Here is a 27404-nt window from a genome sequence, read left to right as displayed (position 1 = left end):
TTTACAGACAAGGAAATCCAGGCACAAAAGACGAAGTTAACTTTTGTGAGGTCATTGGGATTCAAACCCAGGTCACTGGCCTCCAACAGCATGCAGCAGGGAACGAGGTGGGGCACACCTTCCTCTTGGCGATGCTGCGGAGCAGCTCAGCCTTGCTCCGGAGCAGCCCCTGGCCGGCCAGCTCACGCTCCTCCTCCACGCGGCTCTCCCGCTCCAACTGCTGGAACTCCAAGTCCTCAAAGAGCTTTGTCTCAGTCTCCAGGGCCTCTGCCTCCTTCAACGACAGTGACAAAGGGGGTTGGGTGGTGCTTGCAATGCCACTCTGGGCCTGGAAGGCCAGGCCACAGGGACATGCGTTGTATGGGGCTGGACCCGGGGAAATTGGATAAGAAACCTGCCTCCCCCCAGCTCCCACTGTACTTGGCCTTGCCCTTTTGCGGGTATCATGGCCTGGAGCGCTGATTCCCCAACATTCCCGGTTCCCTCCAAACCACAGCACCGACCCTGGTGTCCGGCGGGTACTGCAGGGGCCAGGTGGTCCCGTCCCACCGCTCTCCTCTCTTCCTTCTGGGGCGTGGCCCGCGGGGCCGGGGGAGGGGGGGCGGTGGAACTGACCCTTCTCAGCTGCTCCTGTAACTGTTCCCGCACTGACTCGGGGCAGTTATCGAGCTGCGTCTGGAGCTCGGCGTAGAGCGCCTGGCGGGCCTCCAGGTGCCTCCGTCCCGCGGCCAGCTCCGCCCTCTCCTGGTCGGCGGGAGGGCGAGGGAGAGGGCGGGGCACAGGGGAGAAACAGAACACACACTCCTCAACTCCGGCCCGGCAGCGGCGGGAGGGGAGCGCGGGAGGGCGGCCAGGGCGGGACAGAATGGGGGTCGGCAATGGGGGTTGAGAGAGGTGAAAAAAAGGCTGGAATCAAAGAGGAGAATAACCAGGTGAGGAGAAAGAAAAGGGTAGAAAGGGAAAGTGAGGAGGGAAAGAGGTGAAGAGGGAGAGAGCCCAAGGCCAGGAGCTGAAGGGTAACACGGCAGTCAGAGGTGCAGGGGATGGGGTAACACAGGCAGAGGTGTGGGGGCAGGGCACAGATTTTGGTCTCCTGGAGTCCCTTGAACTGAAATTGTTGGGTAAGTCTTGAGAAAAGGCCCTCTGTTTTCTCTCCAAACCAGTCAAGGCTGGTTCTGCATCACAGAATCGGAGCCTCCAGCTCTCATCCCTCCCCTTCTACCACAGCCCGGAGACCAAAATTTAACCCAGGGAAAAAGGGTAGTGATGGTGAGGGTTAAATCCAGGGTTGGGCGTGAATCAGGAGCTGAGGATGTTAAAGCAGTGCGGCAGAGGGGACGCCAACCCAACACCCTTGGCCTCCCTCCCCTCCTGCCCAGGGTCGGGGTGGGGTGTTGGCCCTGCAGGCTGAACTTCAGGGATGAGGGTTGCAATTAGTTCGGGCCGTTTCCATGGTAATAAAAGTCCCAGGAGTGGGTACAGAGGGGGTGGACGGTTCTGTCTGGGGTGAGATGACACCTCTGAGGGTGGGAAGGGGGACGAGGGGAGGGTTTGGTGAGTCACCCCTCAAAGGACAGGCAGAGGAGAAACTGTGATTACTGATTCCAAAGCCAGAGTGGAGCCATGGGCTGAGGGCAGGGGAGGGAAGCCGAGTGAACCCTCCACACCACTGCCATCACTACTACCATCACCACCACCACCATCACTACCACAGCCTCGAATAACTTCTCTCTTCCCCACAGAGAAAGCGAAGTCCAGGCCTCCAAAAAACTCCAGGTCAGTGGAAAATGAGGTTAGGCAGGTTCCTTCTGAAATGCTGAGCTTTATCCCTAGGAGTGAGGCCCTGTGCTGAACCCAGTCACTCCCATCCCTCTACCCAACTCATCTACCCATCCCCAGAGAGGAGGACCTGATCAGGCCAGTTCCTGGGGTCTAGGTGCTTCCTCATCCTTGGACTCAGCCTTTAAAATACCCTGTGTTATAGGTGGCTCAGGAGTGAGGAGAAGAGTAGGGGCTACCCATTACCAACCTCTGATGGGTATCTGAATTTGGGAAGCCCCAAGGGAAAGCTAGGAAGGGTAGCCACTATGTTGGCAGAGAGGTCCTGTTCAAGCCCTCCAAGACCACGCCCACAACTGGGCCTCTTTACTCCTTGGCTCCAGAGGGCAGGCAGGGGAATAGGTGGAAGACAGCCTGCTCTGCTGTGCAGGAAGCTGCCAGGAAGCTTCCTTGGGTTATCTCATGCTGTCCTCAGACAGTAGCCTAAGACAGCAGCCTAGGCATTTCCAATGGAAAGAACTCTTCAGTCTGAGCAGCTCCACAGCCAAGCATTTCCCCCACCCTCATACCCCTCCTGCCAATGCCCCCTTGAGTGAAGTTGGGCTACCAATCCTCCTGCCAATTCCTTTCATATAAAAACTCTGGGGTCTCACACCAAGAAAAGAAGGAGGCAGCATTAGAGGGGAGAGGCCAGGGGCACAGAGGCACCCACTGAGTTAGTGCAAAAGCGGGCATGGTTCAGCCCTACCTGGGTGGCACTGGCAGTTAGGGGCATGCGGAAAGCCCAAGTTGGTGATTAGAAGGGGCGTTAGTGTAGGCCTAGTTGGCAAGCATGGAGTTAATTTGGCACAGAATTTGGGAGTGTGGTTTTGGGGGCCAGAGCCAAAGCTCCAAAAAAAAAAAAAAAAGGGTCAAAGAATTTTTAAGATTCTCAAAACTGAGGGCAGGAGGAAGAAACTCAAAAAATCCAGAAGGAAAATTAAATTATTGGAAAAATACTGTCAGATCCAGAAATAGATGACCCCTCTCCACTTCAGAGCTTTTGGCACGGTGTTGGGCATCTGGGAGTGGCCCCTGCAGGCTGGCACGAAATCTGAAAGGGGCAGGGGCAGGAGCTAGGATCACCTGGGATGGGAGGCTGCAGATCCTGAAGGCTCAAGGGAAGCAGAGCCCCGAGGGCCATCTCCCAAAGATCACAACGTAAGCACTTGTGGTATGCTTGGAGGGAGATGTTCTCCAGATGGTGGGACCCGAACTTGAATCACTCCCCACTGTCAGTCCCTTAGGCTGTGCTCACTGCCCAAGAAGGGGCTTTGGCACTTCCCAGAAGGGCCATAAAGGGCCTAGGATGGCAGGCACCCAGAGGTAGCACACAGACCCAGACAGAGGAGACCCCAGACACCAGCCCAGCCCCTGGCAGTGCCCTCCAAGCTGGTTCCTTCCACAGAGGAGGACAAGTCACCCTGTCTCTGGAAAGCCACAGAGACCACTTGTACTGCAGAATGGATGATGAGGTGAAGGGTACAGGGCCCCAGAGAAGACATTTCTCCTTCTCTCCCAGGCCACTGTTATCCAGCACTAAGCTGGGCCAGGTGTGGGTTACCTTGTCCCTCTCCTTCTGGATGCCTGTCTCCAAGGCCACCAGCTTCTCCTGCAGCTGATCCACTGCCTTCTGCTCCTTCTGCAGCAGTGCCCGCTCTGCCTCCCTCTCTCCCTGCAGCAGTGCCCGCTCCATTTCGGCCTGGGGGCAGACACCAGGGTCCCCATCAAAGCAGCTGACTGTGGCCCCTCTCTGGGGCCTTCAGTTGGCCTAGGGAAGAGTCCAGCTAGAGACTTCACGGCTCACCTCTCGGGCTGACTCCTGCAGCTGCTGCTCTAGCTCCTTTACACGGACCTTGAGCTGCTCCACGCGCCCCAGCACCTGAGCCCGCTCCTCTTCCAGGGCTAGCACCTCTCCCTGGAGCTTGGTGCTAGGTGCATCTTCATGCTGGAGGGGACGGAAGCTATCAACTGAGGAAGGCTAGAGCCTTTTGGAATCAGACTAAGAAAATGGATCACCTGTTCCTCCAGGCACTTGCTGAGGAATAGCTGGACTGAGACAGGAGGCTAATTCCCTGCCCCCCCCACCCAACCCCCACCTTCCATGGGAGCAATAAGGGCTCTGCGGAAGAGAATATTTACCACTGAGTGCCAGGCCTGGGTGGGGCCCCATGGAAAGGCAGGTCATAAAGCATATTTATAGCTTGGGAAGCTCATCAACACCTTCCTTCTCTTCCTTGTCTCATTTCTGCACCTCTGCTCTCTAATCTCTTCCCAGACTTGATCCCTCCCCTCACTGGACCTTGGCATTCAATACACCAGCCTCCTCTGCCCCCAGCAGGTCCAACTTCAGCCTCTTTGTCTTGCCTACCCCTCCATCTCACCTCCTGCTGGGTGCTCTCAGTGCTGCTGCACTCCTCCTTGAGATTTTCCTCATCTGAGCGCTCCATACTCTCCCATAGGCGTTGGGTGGCAACTCCAGGCTCCTCGCTGCTCCGCCCAGATGCCCCTGCAAGGCCTCGTGAGGGCCTCTGGCCTGCCAGTGCCAATGCTGCGGTGGCCTCCCCAATGCTGGGAAGCTCCCCAGCCTCAGGTCCCCCATCAGCCCGGCTGTATTCGGCACACAGGTTCAGGATGGTCTCCAGGCGCTGGCGTTCCTGGGAAGGATGGACAGAGCAGGACATGAAGGGGAGGAAGCTGAGCCCTGGTGGGGATAGAGCCAGGCTCAGTATCCTGTCAGGAGGGAGAGCAGGGTTACAGGGGGCTAGGACATCAGTGTCAAGTCAGAAGAGGCCTGACCCCAAGACCTAGGGGAGGCAGAGGGAAACAGGGTGCCCCAGAAGTGGGCAGGAAGAACCAGGCTGTTGTGCCACCTGCCCACATGGCATAACAGCCTGGTTCTTCCTGCCCACTTCTGGGACAGCCCCTTCCGTCTTCCTGTTCCTTTCTTTTTTCAATCTACCCTAGGACACACAGGAACACACCAAATGGACACATAAGAACACACCAAACATACGGAAACACACTGTGAAGCAGACTATAGACCACAATGAGACACAGATAAACTCAAGTGCTCATCCTGACACAGGTACACACAGATCTACAGACACAAGGACACACACTGACACACCAGCACTGATGCACAGGCACACAAGGATACAACATGTGCCCTGGCCCTGCATTAATAGGCAGGTACAAAGACACCAGCCCTGACATGCACAAATGCACACTGATGCACACTCACAGATAAACACAGTTTAGCATACAGACAGGTGGGCACGTATGCAGACAGACAGGGCTGGAAAACAGACCCACGAGCCCACAGGGACCAGACACCCAACCACAGACATACATGGAGAAGAGGTAGACCAAGGACACGGCCCTCTTTGTCCCCACCTCAGCTCCAAGTTACCCTCAGCCCTTGGCTGTTTATCAGCAGGAGGGGCTGCTGCCAGTCCTTGAATGCCCAGGCCCATGAGTGAGTACTCCTATGGCCCCACCACTTCATTCACCCCTCTCTACATACACACCCACCCAGATACAGTCACCTCTCAGGGGCCTAGGAGGTAAAGGAGGTATGATACAATCACATTCCTGGTCTTTGTTGCCTTCTCCTGCAGGCCTACCTATAGGCCTGAAGCCTGGCTTGTGAGGCTCCCATGGCTCTCTAGGGTCCCTAGACCTCCTCAAGTGTCTCTCACCACTTACAGTTTGGCCATGAACCCAAACCGCAGGAAGTGGAGAGAACGCTGGAGAGGTGTTCTCATACACTTACCCAGCTTCCCTCCTGTTGCTTGCCCAGTTCCATGGCCAAAAAAAAAAAAAAAAAAAAAACCGGAACAGAGCCTCGGCACCTGGGAGGCTGGGCCAGTGCCTCCGCCCCTGCCCCAGGACCCAGATAAGCAGCCTGGTTGAGGTGGGAGGGGCAGGGCGGGCAGCCTCCAAGACTTAAAGTGGCAAGTGAGGCAGGTCAGGACTAGTGGTAAGATGTGTGCTTATGTGTGGGAATGGGGATGGGAAAACTGATGGAGGAGTTGGGGGAGGCTGTGCCTGCCACTCTGCCTGTGCCAGGCTCACTGCCCCCTCTCCAGGATGAGACCGCAGCTTAGAATGGCCATGCATTCCCGTCTAGACCAATGCAAAAACAGTGAAGACAAGATGCAGCAAAGGAAAAGATGGGATCCGCCTCATCTCACCCCCATCCAACACAAACACACAATCCTATACCCTCATCCAAAACTGTCCCAACCTCTTCCAAAAGCATCTCCAGATGCTTCAGTTCTGGTTCTCATCAGTTCTGGTTCTCTTCCTCAAACCAATCCCAGGGTTCCTGCCCACCTTCCAAAGAACCCTGTTCTGCTTGTAAGGGACAGGGGGCAGAATCCATTCTTCTGTACATGGGCTCGACTGTGTACACACCAGCCAGAGCCCCTTAAGCTCCCTGAGCTATCTGGGGAATCCTGGCCCCCACCCAGCTCAGATGCCATCTCCAGGACAGCTGCCTAGAGCCACACCCAGCCCCTGCACGCACCCACACGCATGCACATGGACACACACAGTCACAATTACATAGGCTGGCTAACGGTCAGGCCAGGGCTGCCTATCCTGTTCTGTCCCTCTACCCTGCCACCCACACTCCTAGATGATACTGCCTGGGCCAGGATGAGCAGCTCCCACCCACTTGTAGAGGCCAAAGACAAGCAAAAAAGAAGGACAAGGTACTTTTCTAAAGAACAAGTCTCAGAAAGAGTCAGATAGACAGGGGATCTGGGTTCCAATTCCAGCTCTGCCAGAACTTGCTGTGTGACCTTGGACAAAGCCATTCCCCTCTCTGAGCTTCAGCCTACTCATCATCACCAACTGCTTCTCAAACTGGGAGGTTCGAGGTCTTACCATACCTGTGGTATGTTTTCCTAGAGCTTCACTGTGCTCGGGTAAACAATGTGAAATTTAATTTATACATTAAAACAAATGCTATGTTGAATAAATGCAAAATTAGCAAGAATTTAAAATAAAGCCTTACAGATTTCAAAGGAATTTCTTCTTCATGGCACCAGAACCATAAGATATTGATCACTAAAGTGTATCCTGGAGGTGGGGAACCTTGAAAAGCCCAAGCCCTGTTTGAGGGCCTCTCCTGCTCTGCCAGCTGGCCTGCTCGAGCCCTGGCAGAGACTCTGCCATGGACAGTGGCAAGCCTCCCTGGCACCCGCTCACCAGCCTCTCCATCTCCTGCTCCCGGAGCCGCTCTTGGCGCTGTCGCCGGTGGTACTCCAGGAGGTCGTCCTCATTGTCACTGATCTCTGTGATGCTATTTTTCCGCTCCCTTGTGACAGGCACCCGCAAGTCCCCGCTGGAGAGCTTCCTCTGGACACAGGGACTCTGGCAGGGTGAAGCCCCAGTAAGAGAGCCCAGACTGTAGGCTGGGCTCAGCCTGCCACTGAAGCTGCCCTTGTGGGGTGCCAGAGACTCACCCAGTGTGGGTGAGGGGCTCCGTGTCCTACGGCCCCGTGCCCCCAGCGTCAGGGAGAAGTCCTCTGGTGAAGCCCCATGGGCTGCCCAGCGCCGGGGCCGAGGACTCTCTGCCACTTCCCTGCTTAGCTTGGGATCTGGGGTGGTCCGGGTGGGCAGCGGGGAGAGAGCTCGCCGGGACAGAGACGGACTTAAGGGGGGTAGTTCTCGCATACTGTCCAGGCCCCGCCGGCCCAGGCGGGGACTCTCAGGAGGCTGCAGGGTACGGGTGGCTAACCCATCTGAAAATGTTCGGCCCACCAGTTGGCGTGAGGGGCTGGTTGTTAGCACCCGCTCACTGCCTGGAGGCTCACGGAAAGGGCTGGGAGGGCGGTCCTGGAGTGTGCCAATCTTGTTTCGGGGAGCAGGGACTGGAGGCTGAAACTTGGGGCTGCCAGGAATGCTGGTGGGTTGACTGAGAGCACCAGAAGCTGGGTATTCACTCAGGCTGATGGCCACCACAGGCAGCTGCCCACCCAGCCGGGGGCTCTCAGTGGCTCTCCGGGCCTCCGCCAAGACAGTAGCTGCAGGGCTGTCTGTCAGCAGACCCCGGAGGCCAGGGCTGGGAGGCCTCTCATGGCCCCCTTTCCTGCTCAGCCGAGGACTCTCGGAGCGAGCACCACTTGGGCGGGACTGTGGGGGCTGCAGGGCCAGATGGTAGCTGGAGGAACGGGCAGGTACCAGCGGGGGCACAGAAGGTCCTGGCTCTTGCCCACTGGGTGAGTGACTGGCACAGCTTCCACTGCTGGCTGGTGAAGAGAGTGGAGAGAAGGCTGGAGAGGTGTTCTCATAGCTGGAGCCCACAGACATGGCACCGGGGCTGGTTGGGGGAGACAGCAGGTAGCGCCCACCATTAGCCATCGGCGACAGTGGAGAGGTTGCGGCAGGCTTCTTGCCAGCAGCTCCAGGCTCCTCTAGCACCAGTGAGTCCATGATCTCTTGCAGGTCCTTCTCAATAGAGCTCACCAGGGAACTGTGGCTGGCACAGGCGGAGGGTCCCCGTGTTGCAGTCTGTGGGGTGTGGTTCCCATTTACCAGACTTTCTGATTCTGCTGGAGGGAAATGCAAAGGTCTTTGACTTTAGGGAGCTGCATGTGCATAAGAGCCAGAGCACTAGCCCATCTCCTCCTAGCACAGTGAGGCTAACAAGGCTCTGGAGAAGAAGCCAGGAGATCTGGTTCTGGTACCAGCTAGCTCTGCCACTGACCTGCTATGCAACCTTAGCCAAGTCACTTGTCCTCAGTTTCTCCTTCTGTAAAGGAAGGGAATCGGCATGGCCTTCCTGCCTGTGACTTAAAACAGTTAACAATGGTAGGCACTTCTAAGCCTATTGTTGTCAACTCACCCCAAGACTAGACTCCTCCAATCTATATCCTATATCCCTCCTCAAGAAGGGCAGGTAGGCCAGGCGCAGTGGCTCACGCCTGTAATCCCAACACTTGGGGAGGCCGAGGCGGGCAGATCACTTGAGGACAGGAGTTCAAGACCAGCCTGGCCAACATGGTGAAACCCCACCTCTAATAAAAATACAAAAAATTAGCTGGGTATGGTGGCACATGTCTGTAATCCCAACTACTCAGGAGGCTGAGGTACGAGAATTGCTTGAACCCAGGAGGTTCCAGTGAGCTGAGAACTGCCTGGGTGACACAGCAAGACTGTCTCAAAAAAAAAAAAAGAGGCCAGGCATGGTGGCTCACGCCTGTAATCCCAGCACTTTGTGAAGCCGAAGTGGATGTATCACCTGAGGTCAGGAGTTCGAGACCAGCCTGGCCAACATGGTGAAACCCCATCTCTACTAAAAATAAAAAATTAGCTGGGTGTGGTGGCATGCACCTGTAGTCCCAGCTACTTGGGAGGCTGAGGCAGGAGAATCACTTAACCCAGGAGGCGGAGGTTGCAGTGAGCTGAGATCGCGCCACTGCACTGCAGCCTGGGCGACAGAGTGAGACTCCATCTCAAAACAACAAAAAAGAGAAAAGAAAAAAGAAAACAGAAGGGCATTATACAAAGAAGATGGGCGCCTGCTGCATTGCTGGCCAGAAGTTCCAGGGGCTCCTAGTCTAATAGGATGTCAGGGCCTCCCAACATAGGAACCAGAGGCCCAGGGGTAAAAAAAAAAAGAAAAAGAAAAAAGCCTGTAGGGCTGGGCAAGGGGTGTGTGCTGCACCACTTCGTCCAATCAGAGGTAGGGGAGGGAGCTAGTGCTAATGGCTGGTTCCTGGAAGCCAGGCTGCCAGCAAGGAGGTGAAGCTCAGTGCCTCCAATTATCCCATTAAGCCATGCCAGCAAGAGCCTGCTTTTGCCATGCCCCCAGCCCTAGTCAACCATACAGGAGTCCCTAGAACCACTGCCCCAAACAGCTAAGGGAGTGACATGACAAGGCCGGGGTGGGGGCAGGGTAAAATTAACTAGGGAGTAGACTGGGAACCCAGGCTTCTGAGCCCCCAGAGGACTGGAAAAGATCGAGCATGGGGAAAAGAGAAGGGAAAGCCTTTGCAAGACTGAGTTTTGGTCCAAAATTATGGGGACTGTGTGGGATATAGTCAGAGGGGTTGCCATGGATACTGGTAATCCCAGTGACCACTCACCTTTCTTCAGGTCCCCAGGCTATCCACTTAGGCTGCTGATACCACCCCACCAGGTGTACCTGACATCCATGTCCATCTGTCCCAGCACCTGTCACCCCATAGCCATCTAAATGCCAGTGCAAAGTCTGAGATGGTAGACCCAATAATAGCCTCCTGGTCTGCACACACCCCCACCCCGTGCAGCTGGGCTAAGGGGGCCTGTGTTGGTTCCCCAGAACAATCACCAATTCTCTTCTGGGGATCAATAATTCACACACAAAATACAGCTGCTCCACTGAGTCATCAGCAGGCAGGGCATGGAGTGAGGGTTGGGCGAGGCCCAAGGACATGATCCCCACCACAGCTTACAGGGAGTTCAACCTAATGCTTCCTTCTGCCCCTCAGGATACCCTAGAGGGTGAGGCTCCCTGTGGTGACACAAGTGGGCCAGAGTTCCAGACACTGAGTGGCATCCTCCAGGGCAGTGGGGTACAAGCTGGCAGAGCCCGCCATCCCTCGAGGCACATAATTTCCCAATTTTAGCTAAGCAGCACTGCCTTGGTTAGCTCTCAGTGGCCCCACTGCCTGGCATTCTCCACCAGCCCATGGCAGGTGGCAGTGAGCCCAGACCTTAGGTATTGTCTTGCCCTAACACTCCAAGTGTGGCTGAAGTGAGCAAGGAGGAGGACTGCTGAAGGAACACCACCAACCCAGCACCCTGCCCCCCCGGGTACCTACCAGGAACAGGGCTGTATGGGGGCCCAGGGGCTCGGCCCCCTGCTGGAATCATGCTTTTCATCCACTTGGCTTCAGCCGGGTGGTTAAAGCGAAGGAAGGTGGACTGACCCAGGCACAACATGCAGCCTGCAGAGAAAGCAAACACTTGAAGACCGGGTGTGGTGGCTCACACCTGTAATCCCAACACTTTCGGAGGCAGAGGCAGGTGGATCACCTGAGGTCGAGAGTTCGAGACCAGCCTGGCCAACGTGGTGAAATCCCATCTCTACTAAAAATACAAAAATTAGCCGGGCGTGGTGGTGGGCGCCTGTAATCCCATAATCCCAGCTACTCAGGAGACTGAGGTCAGAGAATAGCTTGAACCCAGGAGGCGGAGGTTGCAGTGAGCTGAGATCATGCCACTGCACTCCAGCCTGCATGACAAGAGCTAAACTCTGTCTCAAAAAAAAGAAAGGAAGAAAGAAAGAAAACACTTGGAAGGGTAGGCAGGGCTGAAGTTACCCCACCTCACAGCACTAGCAGGCTCACCTCGGCTCTAAAGACCCATCCCCACCTGCTCTCAGAGTCCACACAGTCCACACTTGACCTTGCCTGTGCTTGAGATGGGCACCTCCAGGGCTCCGCAGCACAAGACAGAGTAGAAAAAGCACTGGTGAGTGAGTCCCAAGATTTGAGTCCTCGTCCTAATTCCTCTTCTTACTAGCTGTGAGATCTCTGGGTGAAGTAACTTCATCTCTGAATCTAGTTCTCTTAGTCAGAAAAATGGGGACAATACCACTGATCTTGTAGGGTTAATAAGACAGTGTATGTGAAAGTACTCTGTAAAAATATATTCAGAGAGGCCAGGCGTGGTGGCTCACACCTGTAATCCCAGCATTTTGGGAGGCTGAGGCGGGCGGATCACCTGAGGTCAGCAGTTCGAGACCAGCCTGGCCAACATGGTGAAACTCCGTCTCTACTCAAAATACAAAACTTAGCTGGGGGTGGTGGTGTGCGCCTGTAGTCCTAGCTACTTGGGAGGCTGAGGTAAGAGAATTGCTTGAACCCAGGAAGCAGAGGCTGCACTGAGCCGAGATCACGCCACTGCACTCCAGCTTGGGCAAGAGCGAAACTCCGTCTCTCACACACACACACACACACACACACACACACACACACACACACAAATGTTCAGAGAACACAGACACCCCTGTCCCCCAACCCCAACCTGTATCTATGATCCATCTATCTGCCCCCTGGGTAGAAGGGTAGAAGAGTCAGTCTGAGAGGCAGCAACTTCCAGGGTCACAAAAAAAAACTCTGAGATAGGCAACAAGGGGAAAAACCATGGATCAGTCAGATGACCTGGGGGGGGTCCTGAATTTGCTCCCACTCTTTATTGTTTTGTGACCTTAGGAGAGCTGTGTGCTGCAAGTCTAGGGAGCGACGACCACCTTTCTTTCTGACTAAGCACCCTCTGCATGCTCCCTGGTCTCCCCTGGCATCAGGCCAAGACTAGGCCACCGGGCCCAGCCTCAGCCAAGCACATTCCCAGGCAGTAGACACAAGCCCAGTCCTGCCCGGGAAGTGTGAGTACCTGGAGAGGGAGGGCATGTGGGAGCTGGAAAATGTAGCCAGGGGCACCCAGAGTGTGCACAGTGGCAGGTGTGCCCACAGGCGCCTAAGTGTAGCTAGCAGAACCAGGTGCTGGAGGGCTCCTGCAGAAGATACTATGTTGGGAGAAGCCAGAGCCCTGTTGCTCTCTACCACCAATCCTTCCAATTTGTCCACACCCCTGGCCCCCAGCCTCAGCCTCTTGTCTACCCAATCTGGTGCCACTTGGCACCCCAAGCTTCACGCCAGTCTGAGCTAAGACTGGCAGAGAAGTCTACATTCCTGGACGCTGAGACAGTTCAGCTCAGGCAGGCCGCAAGGGCAAGGGGCATCCCAGGCCACGTGGGTACCTTGGCAGGTCCCTTACTGAGAAGCTCAGAAGCCTGTTCCTGGGATCCTGGGCATTGCTTGGGTTGGGGCTTTAGTAGGCTGAGAAGCCCGTGGCAGATAACCATAGTGGATAAAGCCACTCACTATCCTGGCATACACAAAGGCCCTCCCAGGCAGCCAGACACCAACAATTCTAAAGGAGAGAGAGGGAGCCTTCCCTGCCAAGTCACCAATCAGAGAAGAGGATCCCAGAGTATTCAAAACTGGAATAAATAATAGCCAACCACACTGTCCACCTAATTACAACCATAGCTGCTTCAGAAAGAGCCCTGTCAAGCCCCTCCCCCTCCTTTTAGCCATTTAACAAGCTTACTGGTGATGAGTTCACAGGGTCTAGACAGACCCACTCAACCCAGGGTCGTGGGTGGTGGGGATCAGGAGCCTGACCACACAGTCCAGGCTGGGAAGGAGGCAGGGAGTCTGAGTGGATTCCAGCCCAGCAGTGCCAGGCCCACCCAAGTAGGATGTAGGCATCTAGGGATCCTCTGCTTGGGCCCCTATAGCTGTGTTTTCTGCCCCCTCCTCAGCCCTTCATCCTCCCCCACATAAGGAGGTGTGGCCATGCTGCCTCTGGGCTATAAATAGTGATGCCAGGCAGCAGAGCTGGATCTGTATTAATAGAGCGGGCAGGAGGGCAGCAGGACTGAGAGCAGCCCAGCTCCTGCCCAAATTAACTTTCCATTTGCATGGAGAAGCTTCAGGCATTGCCCCAGTGCTGGCCCCTACAGCCCCCAGGAGTCTGGCCAGCCTGTTTCGGGGAAGAAGCCTCCTCTCTGCCCACTCCCACCCCACACCCTCAAAGGCAGCCCTTTCAGGGAGCCCAGGAATCCCTGCCCAACCTGCCAAAGTCATGGTCAGTGTCCTCCATGCCCAGAGGGGATCAGGGTCCAGCTATGTGCAGGTGGGTGGAGGAGCTGCACATCTGGAGGGGAAAAACTAGGGGAAGGAGAGGGTAAATCCTATCTGTGAGAGATGCAGAGGAGAAACACCAACACAAACAGGCTCACACTCATACACACTCATACACACTCATAGTAACACAACAGACTTATGGGTGTACATGCTCACACACTCTCAGAGCTACTGTCACTGCCCTCCTGGTCACACAAATAGAATGGATTGGCCAAAGGGAGACCGAGTGAAGGGAATATGGGAGGAAGGGCCTTGGTCCTTCCTATCAGAGACCCTTCTGATGTAAGGTAGACTCCCCTCATTCTAACCAGGACTATTTAATCCCATCTGAGGGAGGTGGGTCCTAAGGAGGGGACTGCTGGAGGGCTGGAGAAGATAAGGTCTACCGGCTGAGAAGTGCCCCCAAGCCCAGAATCCCCATTTAGAAATGTTCAGGGAACACACACAATCGAGTCTCTCCGCCTCAAGCTCCCAAAGAAGGTCAGAGGACCCCATGCCCCTCCTCCCGCCCACCCTCCTCAAGACGCCCCTCCCAGCCTGAGCTTCTCCAAGCTTGGCTGCTTGGGGGCTGTGGCCGACCCGGAGCTGAGGACTCACCGCCGAAACCGGACCTCCGGACCGCTCGCCCCCGCTAGCTCGGGCCCTCCAGGTCCCAGGCCCGCCCGGGGCCTTTGAGGGGGCGGGCCGACCTCCCGAGCTGCCGGCTCTAGGCTCGGAGCGAGCAGCCGCCAATGCCCGGGGAGGGGCGGGCCGGCCACCAGCGGCGGGGGAAGGGAGCCAGGGAGGGAGGGACAAAGGAGAGGAGGAGGGGAAGAGGAAGTGATGGAGGAGACGAGTGGAGAGCTGGATGGAGAGGGCGGGGCGGGAGGATGCAGAAAGGGAGCCGGCTTGGGATCCTGCACCCGGGCCAGGAAGAAAAGTGGGCGGGAAGGAAAGGTTCAAGGGAGGTGACTGAGTGAAGGAAAGGTGAGAGGTAAGTACAGAGGCCAGAGAGTGAAGAGCCAGGAGGCAGGAGTGAGGCCAAGCAAAGGACAGGGTCTCATTCCCAGCCCCCTGTGGTAAGAGGTCAGTGGCAGCCGGGCTGGCCGGCCGTGACTGGCTGTAGTACCTTGGGCCAGTCACACCCTCTGGCCTCGGCTTCCTTATCTACAGAAAGTCAGCTCTGACATTCCATGGGTCCATATCTGAGAGAGAGAGGGAGAGGAAAAGAGCAGGGGCTCTACAGGATCCAGCTAGGTCACTAGGTCCTGCTCTGGCCCTCAGGCTGCCACTGTAACAAGGTCACCCTGGGCTGGGAGTTCAGGCCAAAGCAGTGCTCTGTACAATGCAAGCACTCAGCCCACCTCCTGTCTCCACCCTAAATACCTCCTCTTCCGGCCCTACTCCCCATAGCTCAACTCATGACCCAGAGTGGACCAAGGCACTGCCCTTTCCAGCCAGCCCACTTCCTGGGCCCCTGGAAGCCAGCCCGCACCCCAGCCACAACCTCCAGTTGTGCTAGACCCAGCAAAGAGCCCTCCGACCCCAATAAGGTACCCATCCTACTTGGGAAACAGATATCTGGAGCCCCCAAAGTCAGGCTGAGATTCTGAGTCAGGCAGGTGTTTTGTTTGGTTTTGTTCTGTTTTTTTGAGATGGAGTTTCATTCTTGTTGCCCAGGCTAGAGTGCAATGGTGCGATCTCGGCTCACTGCAACCTCCGCTTCCCAGGTTCAAGCGATTCTCCTGCCTCAGCCTCCCATAGCTGGGACTACAGGCATGCGCTACCACACACCCAGCAAATTTTGTATTTTTAGTAGAGATGGGGTTTCTCCATGTTGGTCAGGCTGGTCTCAAGCTCCCGACCTCAGGTGATCTGCCCGCCTCAGCCTCCCAAAGTGTTGGGATTACAGGCGTGAGCCACTGCACCCGGCCCAGGCAGGTATTAATACCTACCATCCGGCCAGGTCCCCCAGAGAGTTCCTCTTGTTCCAGGGACCTGGCCCTTGCACACCAGAGCCTTATGGGACACAATGTTGTGTGCTCTCAGCAACTAACACAACCTGACACAGTGTCTCTCAGATACACACCAACACTTGCTCAGTCACACTGACACTACTTCATCTCTGCATGCTCTGAGTCACACAGACACCCTCATTAAACACACTGTCTGTCTCTCACACACCTTTATTCTCATGCACACATCCCCCAGACAACTCCTTTTAGTTACACACTCACCCAGGCATAGCTTTCCTTTCACTCAGTCCCTGGAGAAACTCTGAAATAAAATCAGCCTCTTAGATAAATAATCAGGCAAGTTTTCCATTCTTGCTAAACAGCCCACTAGCCCACTCACCCATGCTGCCAACTATATGCATACACATGCACACGCTCACATGTGCACACGTATCTTATTCCCTTCTGAGGAAAAAGGAAGAACCATATAGGGTCAAATGCAAAATGAAGGGAGACTTTAAAAAAAATCTCCTCAGGAAGAGTGATTCATCGGTCTGGAAACTGTGAGGGCCAGCTGGATAGACCTAGGCAGACACAGAGGATGCCCGCCAGTGAGAAATAGGGCAGGAGGCAGACACAAAGAAGTGGGAAGCTGGGAGCCTTGCTCTGCCCTCCTTCTTTTGAGCTTTATTAGTCAAGATCGTTATCAGTCTTATAACAGAAAAAGGTTGAAGGCTTCACTCCCAATTTACAGATGGAATAACTGGGTGGGAAAAAAAGAGGCTCAATGTCCTGAATCCCAGAGAGAGGCAGCTGGATAACCCAGAGATCTGGCTCCCCAGCCACACTCTGCTGGCCCTCACACAAGCCCCTACCCACCAGTGAGAGGCTTAGGGAATGAAGGAGACTGGAGACCAGGGCAGGGAGGAAATGCTAGGAGTGGATGGGGACCTACTGTCTAGACAGCCTGGGCCCTGAGCTGGTGGCTTTCTGGGTCCTCCCCTGCTTGGTTCCCTCCCAAATCTTTCATGTGGTCTGGCGCTATGGTCCCAGGGTGGGGCAGCCTAGACCCAGATTGAGATTCCTCCTCATTCCCTTGGTCCTATTCCCAGCTCCACCCCTTGCTCTGTAGAGAAGAGGGCAATGTGGGATGTGCCAAGATGCCTGGGTACAGGGGGTGGAATCAGGACCTTCCTGGCTCCCTCACTTCATGCTCCTATGTTCATAGCTCTGTGCTAAAGGTTGGCATCTGTTTTCTGCCTGCCTCCCCCTTCCCCTGGCCCAGGCATATTCCTGGTGGAAGAGGCTGTCACTGCCATCTCTGCTTGTCATGAAATGTGTCTCTCCAAGTTGCCTATGGCTGGGCACAGTGCCCAGAATGATGCATCTAAGGCCAAAGCACGCTCCTTGTTATTCCCAGGGTAGCCCTTGTTTTTCAAAGAGGAGGGTCCTGTCTACAAGGCCAGATTAGGGGAACAAGGCAGGGAAAATGATCCTCTTGTATATATGCCCACAGATAGGCATATGACTAGTAGGTCTCATATACACATAGGAGTACACACACAGACATTTTGGTACCATCAGTCCTGAGTTCACCCCTGCCGCCCACTTGAACACACTGATCCATAAACACAAGGAAATACACAAACACAGAGATTCGTAAGCCCAGAGTCACAAACACATCCGGAGCTACATAAACACACTCCAGTTACACAGACACACAGAGATAGCACATACACCCCCGAGCCACCCAGTTTCCAGGGAAACACACTCCCAAGAATGTCCGGAGTGGGGCCAGGCAGGGCTGGGCTTGGTGCCTTGCTCCAGAGATGAGACAAGGAAACCCTCAGCTCCTGGAGCCCAGGGGAGGGGGAGGACTGGGGAGAAGAACACCCATTCCTTTGTGCCTCTGCCTACCCCTCCACAGGCTGCCAAGCTTCTGAGACAGGCGAGCCCAGACAAGAAGGCTATGGGGGTTGGGGAGGGAAAATGGGAAGGGGTTTAGGGTCAGAAGAGAGTGGGAGGGTACATACTTGGCTGGGTAGGCCTCTGGCTGGAGAAGAGTCCAGTGGGAGGGGTCACTGGGGCCACAGGAAATGCTTCAGAATTCCATCTTAGCCCTAGGCTCTCCCCTTCTTAGGGAGCTAAATGATGCACTGGAAAGACTGGACAACAGAAGCATACCCTGCTCACAACATGCAGGGGAACAATGTTCTTACCCATGAATGATGAATGTGATGGGTTTGGGGCAGGGGTGGTAAGTGCTGGGCCTTCTTTGAACTTTGCCCTGCCTCTCCCTGCTGCTCTATTGTCTCATTTCCATGCTCCCAAATCTTAGAGAAGATGCTCTCTCTGAGACTGAACAGGACTGTCAGGAACCCACTGCCATCATAGCCAAGCCCTAATTTTTGGGGGTTCCTCCTCTCATCCAAAGTCAGAGACCTTGAATCCCTGGAGAAGGCAAGGGCCTACATACTGCTGCTGGTGGACCTGCCTCTCTGAAGTCAATTGTCCATGCCCTGGCCCCTACCCGAGGGCAGGAAGAAAAGACTGGGGTCAAAAAAAAAAAAAATTAGCCGGGTGGTGGCACTCACCCGTAATCCCAGCTACTTGGGAGGCTGAGGCAGGAGAATCGCTTGAGCCTAGGAGGTGGAGGTTGTAGTGAGCCGAGATCATGCCACTGCACTCCAGCCTGGGCAACAGCACGAGACTCCGTATCAAAAAAAATAAAAAAAGTGGGGGCGGAGAAATGTCAGGTCTCCTGGATCAGCTGTGAAGGAAGTGACATTGAAAGGCCTTAAGGAGGATGAAGAGGAGAGAAGGAGACAGTGGAGTGAGTAGGATGGCCACTTCCAAGGGGCTTCTGGGCAGTAAGAGCCCCCAGAAAACAATGTCAGACCATCAGAGCCTGCTCAGAGCCAGGCTTAGCCCAAAGTTCCTGTCCTCCTGTTAGCCTTTAACCTCACCTCTAACCTCCACCCAAATCTGTTTTTCTCATTCTCCTAATCTGACAACTCACTGTATGAACTGATGCCCAGAACCCTGTTTCCAGGGTGAGCACACCTGGTCTGTCAAAGTGCCACCTGAGCCAACCGCTTACCTGCCTGCTAACCACAGTAATTATGGGCCTCGTTTTTATTTATTTTTATTTTTTATTTATTTATTTTTTGAGACAGAGTCTTGCTCTGTTGCCCAGGCTGGAGTGCAATGGCGCCATCTCAGCTCACTACAACCTCTGCCTCCCAGGTTCAAGTGATTCTCCTATCTCAGCTTCCCGAGTAGCTAGGACTACAGGCGTGCGCCACCACGTGTGGCTAATTTTTGTATTTTGGGTAGAGACAGGGTTTCACCATGTTGGCCAGGCTGATCTTGAACTCCTGTCCTCAAGTGATCCACCCACCTCGGCCTCCCAAAGTGCTGGGATTACAGGCGTGAGCCACCATGCCCAGCCAGGGGCCTAGTTTTTAGAGCTACTTTACACAACAGAATGGCCTATTGCTTTGGGTTATATTTGTGACCCAAAAGCTACTGTCAGCAGTGTTGTAACAGGAGCAGGCATGTCCTCAGATTTTACCCTTGCCCCATCCCCATCAGGAAGTATTATCCTCCTCTCCAGCATCTCAAAACAACTTCTTGGCATCATGGAACAATGCCATTGATACCCTCTCACTGCTGCTCCAATTGCTCTTCCCCAACAACCACTAACAACCCCATCATGCCCCAGGCCCTCTGATGGCGGGAATCAGAACCTCTTCTCTCCTCATAGTATGTGGAGACAGGTTAGGGGTGACCAGAGAAGAAAAGCAGGTTGAAAACATGTCTGGATGCTGAAAGGGTTTGGGATGTTGTTTAGGCACATCCACATGCACCTGAGTACTCCATTCCCAGTATGGTCACTCAGGCAGTTACCATGGCAACCATGACAGCCAGCCTCCCCTGTGCCTAACACACACAAGCTTTTAAACAGAGGCCCCCTCCATCTGGAGGTGTCCAGCCTTACCCTGAGTGAGCCGGGTAGGCTGCCGGACAGGGAGCCCATCAATAGTGCAGGCATTGCCACAGGGGTAGAGGGTGAGGGTGCCCCGCAGGTTCTCGATGTAGCAGTGCTCTGGAGCCAGGCCTGGGCCCTGTAGTGAGATGTCTCTGGCTGCAGAGCCAATCACCGTCCTCCCTGGAGACAAGAGGCAAACTGAATCAGAGGGGTTATCCAGGCTGAGGAGGCAGTGACAGGGCAAGGAGGGCCACAGTGGAAACATATTTCCACCTCCTACTCCGGGGAGAATCTGTGCCCACCACTGGCCACCCCTACTAGGCCCCTGAGCCTGGTCTATACAGTAAGTGATAGAAGCTGTTCTCAAACAGAGAAAACTCTGCCTGAGAATGGGATGCCCAGAGATGGGAAGACCCAGACAGCACACAGTAGGACCCAGACTCCACAGATGGAGAAGGAAGACCGCTTTTCTGCAGATCTTCCCTTATTCCCCCAACTGCCTCTCCCTATTGTCCTTTATCCTTTTTCCCCTTCATCCTACTCCTCCTTTCTTCTAAATCTCCCTTTCTCTCTTTCTTCTCTCCCCCGCTTCTGCTACCTGCAACACTTCATCTCCCTCGCTAACCCCTCTCTTCAGTGCAACCTCTCTCTTTAGTGCAGGCTTTCCCCTAACTGCAGCAAGAACAGCCCCTCCTGCTGACAGAGCCCCTGGGACTGGTATTTGGAGAATGTGGAGAATGTAGTATCACCCAGGCAACAAGTGCAGCCAGGAGAGGAGAGAGGGCGGGCAGAAGCTGAAAGGTGAAGGGGGCTGTGCCAGGGCCTTATCTTGGGAGATCTTGCCCTGACTCCCATCTCTCCATTCTCCGTCTATGGTATACCCTCCTATGCAAGACAATGCCCTGGAGCGGGGCCCTTTTTCTTCTCGGCCACACTGGTTGCTAAGAGCAATGCGTTCTCCTGTTTCTCTCAGTGCTTTCTTCATGGTTTCTTGTCTTCTTTTTTTTTTTTTTTTGAGATAGATTCTCGCTCTGTTGCCCAGGCTGGAGTGCAGTGGCATGATCTCGGCTCACTGCAACCTCTGTCTCCTGGGTTCAAGCGATTCTTCTGCCTCAGCCTCCTGAGTAGCTGGGACTACAGGCCCGTGCCACTATGCCTGGCTAATTTTTGTATTTTTAGTGGAGACAGGGTTTCACCATATTGGCCAGGCTGGTCTAGAACTCCTGACCTCGTGATCCACCCGCCTCAGCCTCCCAAAGTGCTGGGATAACAGGCGTGAGTCACCGCACCTGGCCTCTCCTCGTTTCTAAGCTGATCTTTAAGCCTAGTCATGGAACCAGATCATCTACCAAGGAAGGCAGGCACACTGGGGAGGCAGAGACAAGGGAAGCAAGCTGGTGGGGTGGGGAGGCGAGCACTGCCAGCAGACAGTAGAAGGGACCCAACACATGCAGGAGCTGGGCCTCCAGGACAGGAATGCCTATAAGGATAGAGGGGTGGTGAGTGAGATGCCCTGTTCACACTTACCTTCCTCCAGCGGCAGGAGGGTGATGGCTGTGCTGAGTCGCCCACTGCCCAGGCTCACCAGGTGGGGTTTGTCCGTTTGCACTTTCAGCCCTTTGCCTGTCTCGATCAGGTCCAAGGGTCCTTTCTGTAGGTAGTAGGGGTGGAGGACAAGCATCATTAGACTCAGCACCTTACCACCCTAAACCAGTCACACCAGCACTCTCTCCAGCCCTTGCCCCTCTCTGAAGGGCTCTGAGGGTGCTGAAAGGCTTAGCACAAAATCTTACACAGAGCATGATTCCACTAAATTGTAATTAGATCTGAATCTAGGCCACTAACTCGTCCCACTGGATTTATCTCAAGTCTTGGCTTAACTGTCCCTTTTGTCTATTAAAACAGAAGTAAGGAGAAAGGGGTGGGGGGTGGGGGTGGCATTGGATAAGCAGCAGGAGTACTGTAGAGGAAGGCCAATGAAGCTCCCTGCAGACTTGTCCATGGCTATCCACGTGGCCCTTGCTTGCCCCTGCTAAGCTCAAGTACAGGGAAGATAGAGGCATGGATCAAAGAGAGTGATACAGACCAGGGTCAATCTGTAAACTGCTTTCTGACTTTCAATGGGTAGTTTCTAGGTGAACCAATTAACCTGATTCAGATAAAGACTGAGCTGTTAATAGGCTTGGGACCTGGGGAAGGGCAGAGAGGAACAGAATTGCTCCTTTCATCCTTGGGCTGGGACCACAAGGGGGTAGAAGAGCTGATCCCATCCCTATTATATCTCTCTTGCCTCACAGCCCTGATCCCACTCACCTGCACCATGGTCTGGGTCTTGCATCCAGGGCCTATTTGGTTCCTATTGAGAGTGTCCATGGTCCTAAGGCTCCAGAGCTCCTAGGGACACAGCAGAAAGGCGGTGAGTGGGGAGGCCAGGGCAGGAGAGGGAAAGAAGTAGGTTCTATGGCAGGGTTCTCAGGGCAGAGGTAGCACCAGTCACCATCATTCCCCAAATGCTCATGCTGAAGGGAAGTAGAGGCAGCTAAAGAGTTTGGGTGGGAGTTATCTGGGAGTAGTGCCAAGTCTCCAGCCAGCCACAGCATGGATACCAGTCCTGCCCCTTGCCACTGTAAGCACAAACAGTCCTATAGGGCCCAATCTATACTTCTGTGCTTTCTTGCCCTATGCTACTCAGAACCCAGGTTTTGACAGCTGAAGACCCTGTAGAGCCTTAAGCAGGGTGGGGAAAATCTACCTTAGTGGGAGAAGCAGCAAGGAAGCCCCTCCAAAGACACTGGTAGCCAGAGGGCCCCCAGGTAGGTGGCAGGGCTAAAACAGGAGCTCCCTCCTGCAACCTTTCATTCTCCTCTTCACCATTTGTCTCTTTTCCCGGGGCTTTAGTAGGATGTTTTCTTAAAGGAGACACAAAAGAAAAACTCAGCCATTCCTGCTATCTCCAGATGTCTCAACTCCTACACCTTTTCTTCCCCAGAAAGCAACCTCAACCCAACACAATCAGCTAAAAAAAATTTTTTTAATTAAAAACAAAAAACTTTCATGATAACTAATACTGGGAATATTGGGCTCAACTCTTGGGTTCTTAATTGGCTAGGTGCTATAGGAAGCTTAGACCATTAGAACCAGGAGTAAGACGGATTCCAGAGCCAGAACTTGAATCCTCTCCACCACCATCCCACTGCCCCTCACCCACCATGCATCCCTCTCTCCCCGGCTCATGTTTTTGGTCTCTGAGATGTGAGGACCTTTGTGTACTAATGTATGCCCCCATGCCCATCCCTTGGCCAACTAGCTAAGCTGAGAAACTTCCCACTTGCTGCTGAAATGTTACTGGGGAAAGCTAAGAGTGTGGCTGAGGGGTAAGGAGGCAGACCCAGGGAAACAGGGTTTCCCTCCACTCTTTCTTCAAGCCATCTACCAGGGGACTTGGAAAGGAAGTAGGGGCAGCAGCCAGCATTCCAAGGAGTGTCTGACCCTGGCAGTGGGTCCCGAGGACCTTAGCTATGGTGTTACTAAATTTACCCTCCCAGCTTCCACCCTTCCGGACCTGGACTGCATCATCTCCGTCACCATTTCCACCCAAGCTGGCGGAAGAGAGGCCGGAACCCAGGCTGGGGCCCACCCCATGACTGCCAGGGAAGAGGGGAGGAAAACGCCATTAACCTATGCAAAGCCCCAAGCTGGCCTGGCACCTTCCCAGAATTCCTGGCCATGGAGAAGAATTTCCAAGGACAAAGATTGCTGTACTGCTTCCTTAGACTCAGGGAAATCCCTCAGCATTTTCTGAGGGAGGAGGGGCAAGAGAGTGGGTTGGGAATGGGGAGTTTATGTAAAAGAGGGTTTAAGAAAAACAAAATAATAAATAATGGTGAAGGAGAAACATCATCCTTTGGTAGAAAGAACTTTAGACTGGGATATATAAAGCCTTAAATTCTACCCTGACTTTATTTATTTGTTAGCTATAAGATCCTAGACAAGTTATTTAACTTCTCTGATTATCAAGTCATTCTTCTATAAAACTAGAGTGATGGAAAAAAATAAAAAAGACCGTCTGGATCACTGCTTGCCTGGGGCTACGGGTGGAATGAGGAGTGACTGTAAAAGGGCACAAGTTTGGTGGGGGCAGGGTGGGGAGAATGTTTTCAAATTAAATTGTGATGATGATTGCATGGCTCTGTAAATATACTAAAAATCTTTTAATCGAATACTTAAATTGGGTGGATGTTATAGTATACAAATTATACCTCAACAAAGCTGTCAGTTTTTTTTAAAAAGAACTGTCTAAAATTCGGGTATTATATTAAATGGCATTCTGTGAAAGCAAAGCACTTAATGCCGTTTATTATTATTTTGAGACGGAGTTTCACTCTTGTTGCCCAGGCTGGAGTGCAGTGGTGCTATCTCGGCTCGCCACAACCTCCACCTCCCAGGTTCAAGCGATTCTCCTGCCTCAGCTTCCCGAGTAGCTGGGATTACAGGCATGTGCCACCACACCCAGCTAATTTTGTATTTTTAGTAGAGACGGGGTTTCTCCATGTTGGTCAGGCTGGTCTCGAACTCCCGACCTCAGGTGATCCTCCCGCCTCGGCCTCCCAAAGTGCTGGGATTACAGGCGTGAGCCACTGCGCCTGGCCCCGTTTATTATTATGAGCTGTGTGATCTGGAGCGAGGCAGTTCACCTGTCTGGGCCTTAGTTTATTCATCTGTCAGATTGGAGTATTTGTCACTATCGCCGTGTGGGGCAGCTGTGGTGTGCTCATTTATTTACACCCAAGAACTTCAAGTGGAGATAAAGACTGTAAAGGAGTAAGGCCGATGGAGAACAGGAGTGATTAGAGGAGAGAAGAGAAGAGAATAAGGAGGCGAAAGTAGAGGGAGAGATAAGGAGAGAGGTGTAGGGAGAAGATAAGAAAAGATGGAGAGATTGGGAGGTGCGAGGCTGTGGCCCCAGCACAGTAACCTGATCCAAGAGAAGTGGAAAGAGACACCAGGCCAACCTGCCCTGCACTCAGGCGGTGCTTTCCCAAAGGGCGATCGCCGCGGCCGAGAGCGGCCACCTGGGGGCGCCCTCACCTTGACTCCCGCCCCGGCCGGGGCTGCGGAGTGGCGCTGCCCGAGGGACGCCCCTCACCTGCGGCCCCGCTTCCGTCCGCCCCGCGGCTCCCCAGCACCCCGGCTGTCACTACCCGCCCGCCCGACCCCGCGGCCAAAAAAAGGCCCCTGCGGTGCGCGTCCGGCCCTGGGTGCCCTCCCGCACGCTAGGTACGGCAGCTGAGTGGCGGAGGCCCGGGTGTCTGGATTTGAGGAGCGACAGGCAAGGCTGTCTGTGCGCAAGGCCGGGGCGCCGACAGGTGACCCCAGCCCGGGGCCTCGGCCTCCTCCCCCACGGGAATGCGCCTACACCCCAGCCACGCGGAACACCAGTCTGAAGCCCTCTCCGCCGAGTGGAGCACCCAGAGTGAACTCTCGGGGGTCTCGGCCCTCGCCTGAAGGAGGCCAGGGAAGGGCCGACTGGCTCCGGCACCAACGGGCACTGACACAGCTCCCGGGCTCCCACGGGGGTCCCAGGACGAGAGGTCCAAAGCCAGCCCCAGAGCACCAGACCCGGCCCTTCGCGGGGCCACTGCTCGGGCGCTCCCCGGAGCCCCGCGGGTCGCCCGGCCTCACCTGTGTCCCTGGGGGTCGGCCTCGGCCTCCGCCCGAGCGGTGCATGGCTGTGGCCAGAGGCCCGCCAGGCCGAGCTGGGGTCCTCTCGGCCGCCGCCTTCGCCCTCCAGGCGCACATCCGCCCTCGAGAAAGGGCCGCCGGCAGAGGAAGGAGTCAGGAAGGGAAGGAAACTGAAGCGGGGAGCCCAGCGGGGGACGCCCGAGTGGGGAGGGGGACGAGAGAACTTAAGGATGAACCTGACAGAGATGAATGGGGGTGTGCAGAGGGACTGGGCGGGGAAGGGGAGCCACCGGGATGTGGAGGGGAAAATGAAAGGCAGACTAAGGGATGGGAAAAAATGCAAGTTGGGGAGGGGAAGACCGAGGGCAGAGGATGCAGGGAGGCTGAAGAACACAGAGGTGGAGGGGTCGGGGGAGAAAGGACAGGCGGGTCTTCAAGTGGAGGGGACGACAGACAGGAAGACTGGGGATGCGCGAGGGCAGCGGAGGGGAGGCTGACGGGCGGGGAGATGGGGTGAAGGAGAGGGAAGCTGGGGCCGACCGGGACCCCAAAGGCGGGAGAGAGGAGAGGTGGGCGGCCCGAGGAGAGGGGGAGTCGGGAGAGCGCGGATGGAGCCGGGGCTGTTGCTTGGGTGTCCGGTGGTGGAAAGGTGCCTCTCCGCGGTCCGCAGGGCCGAGGGAGGGAGGTTTCCGCAAGGTAGCGGCCCCTTGCACCCCTCGGCCTGCTCCTGCCCAGGCCGCCCGCGTAGGACAAGGCCGCAGTGTTGGGAGCCTGCCGCTGCCGCCCGCCCGCTCCTGACAAGCGGTCTTTCTTTGGCGGGGCAGAGAGAAGGAGCCGCTTGTTTGCGCGGCCGGGAAACGGGGCGGCCCCACGGACACCGCCCGTTCCCAGCCTGGCAGCTGCGGGAAGGGCGGCTGAATGTGTGTGAGGGGCCGCGTGTGTAAGCTGGGGCTGCGGTGTGAGCTGGGCTGTGTGTGTGACTGGGGCTGCATGTGTGAGGGGGCTGCATGTGTGAGCTGGGCTGCATGTGTGAGCTGGGCTGCGTGTGTGAGCTGGGCTGTGTGAGCTGGACTGTGTATGACAGGCTGAGTGTGTGAGCTGGAGTGTATGTGTGAGCTGGGCTGTGTATTGAGCTGAGCTGTGTGTGTGACGGGCTGTGTGTGTGATGGGCTGTGTGTGTGAGCTGGGCTGTGTGTGTAAGCTGGGCTGTGTGTGTAACTGGGGCTGTGTGTGTGAGCTGGGCTGTGTATTGAGCTGAGCTGTGTGTGTGACAGGCTGCGTGTGTGAGCTGCATGTGTGAACTGGGCTGCATGTGTGAGCTGGGCTGCGTGTGTGAGCTGGGCTGTGTGACTGGGGCTGTGTGAGCTGGACTGTGTGTGACAGGCTGAGTGTGTGAGCTGAAGTGTATGTGTGAGCTGGGCTGTGTGTTGAGCTGAGCTGTGTGTGTGACGGGCTGTGTGTGAGCTGGGCTGTGTGTGTAAGCTGGGCTGTGTGTGTATAACTGGGGCTGCGTGTGTGAGCTGGGCTGTGTGTGTGTGTGACGGGCTGCTTGTGTGAGCTGGGCTGTGTGGGGCTGTGTGTGTGAGCTGGGCTGTGTGTGTAACTGGGGCTGTGTGTGTGAGCTGGACTTCGTGTGTGAGCTGGGGCCTCGTGTGACTGGGGTGTGTGTGTGAGAGCTGGGGCTGCGTGTGTGAGCTGGGGCCTCGTGTGACTGGGGTACGTGTGTGAGCTGGGTTGTGTGTGTGACTGGGGTGCGTGTGTGAGCTAGACTGTGTGACTGGGGTGCATGTGTGAGCTGGAGCGCGTGTCAGCGGGGCTGCGGGTGTGAGGAGCTACGCGTGAGTGCGGGGCGGTTTCCTGTGAGGCGCAAGGCATAGAGTGCGTGGGAAGGCCTCGGCGTGTGGGCGGGTCCGGGTGTGTCTGGGTGGCGTGACGCAGGGACGTAGGTGTGCGAAGTGTCGCGGAGGCGTGCGTGTGTGCCGCGTGGGAGCCCGGCGTGGTGGGGCGCCTGCATTTGCGTTTGACGGCTGGGGGGTGAGCCCGCCGTCCAATGAGTCAGCCTCGGGAGGCTCCAGGACCGCTGAGCTAACGGCCCAGAATGCAGCCCCGCCCCAGAGCCGTGGGTTCCCGGCAGGCCTGTGGGGTCGCCGGGCCAAGTCCCCACTCGAGCCCGCCTCGGCGGAAGCGCTCGCGGGCGACTCGGCCGCCCTGCGCCGGCGCCCCTACGCAGCCGCCCGCCCGCACTTCCCTATCCCGGGGGAGCCCGGA

General features: G+C 55.5%; 1 protein-coding gene across 18 annotated transcripts in view; it reads right to left on the bottom strand.

Annotated features, from left to right (window-relative positions):
* Nucleotides 1-27404, bottom strand: part of PHLDB1 (pleckstrin homology like domain family B member 1) — a 49880-nt gene that overhangs the window by 21681 nt on the left and 795 nt on the right. For 9 of the 18 annotated variants that reach the window (XM_032167606.2, XM_032167605.2, XM_058446339.1 and 6 more), the window contains exons 1-11: nucleotides 25137-25310; nucleotides 21768-21848; nucleotides 20982-21105; nucleotides 19464-19634; nucleotides 10635-10760; nucleotides 7036-8381; nucleotides 4203-4475; nucleotides 3626-3766; nucleotides 3383-3520; nucleotides 616-744; nucleotides 119-274 (exon numbers count right to left, since the gene is read on the bottom strand). In XM_032167606.2, the coding sequence (XP_032023497.1) occupies nucleotides 119-274; nucleotides 616-744; nucleotides 3383-3520; nucleotides 3626-3766; nucleotides 4203-4475; nucleotides 7036-8381; nucleotides 10635-10760; nucleotides 19464-19634; nucleotides 20982-21105; nucleotides 21768-21848; nucleotides 25137-25253 (2802 nt within the window). In that variant the 5' untranslated portion in view covers nucleotides 25254-25310. Of the gene's footprint in view, nucleotides 1-118; nucleotides 275-615; nucleotides 745-3382; nucleotides 3521-3625; nucleotides 3767-4202; nucleotides 4476-7035; nucleotides 8382-10634; nucleotides 10761-14126; nucleotides 14247-19463; nucleotides 19635-20981; nucleotides 21106-21767; nucleotides 21849-25136; nucleotides 25311-27404 lie in introns of those variants that run through there. The other 9 variants (XM_058446342.1, XM_032167613.2, XM_032167614.2 and 6 more) reach the window with 5 other exon arrangements.

This window comes from Hylobates moloch, unplaced genomic scaffold (genome assembly GCF_009828535.3).
Source record: "Hylobates moloch isolate HMO894 unplaced genomic scaffold, HMol_V3 SCAFFOLD_11, whole genome shotgun sequence".
Classification (NCBI taxonomy): Eukaryota; Metazoa; Chordata; class Mammalia; order Primates; family Hylobatidae; genus Hylobates; species Hylobates moloch.
Note: the sequence above shows the minus strand (reverse complement) of the source record. Positions and strands in the feature narration are given on the sequence as shown.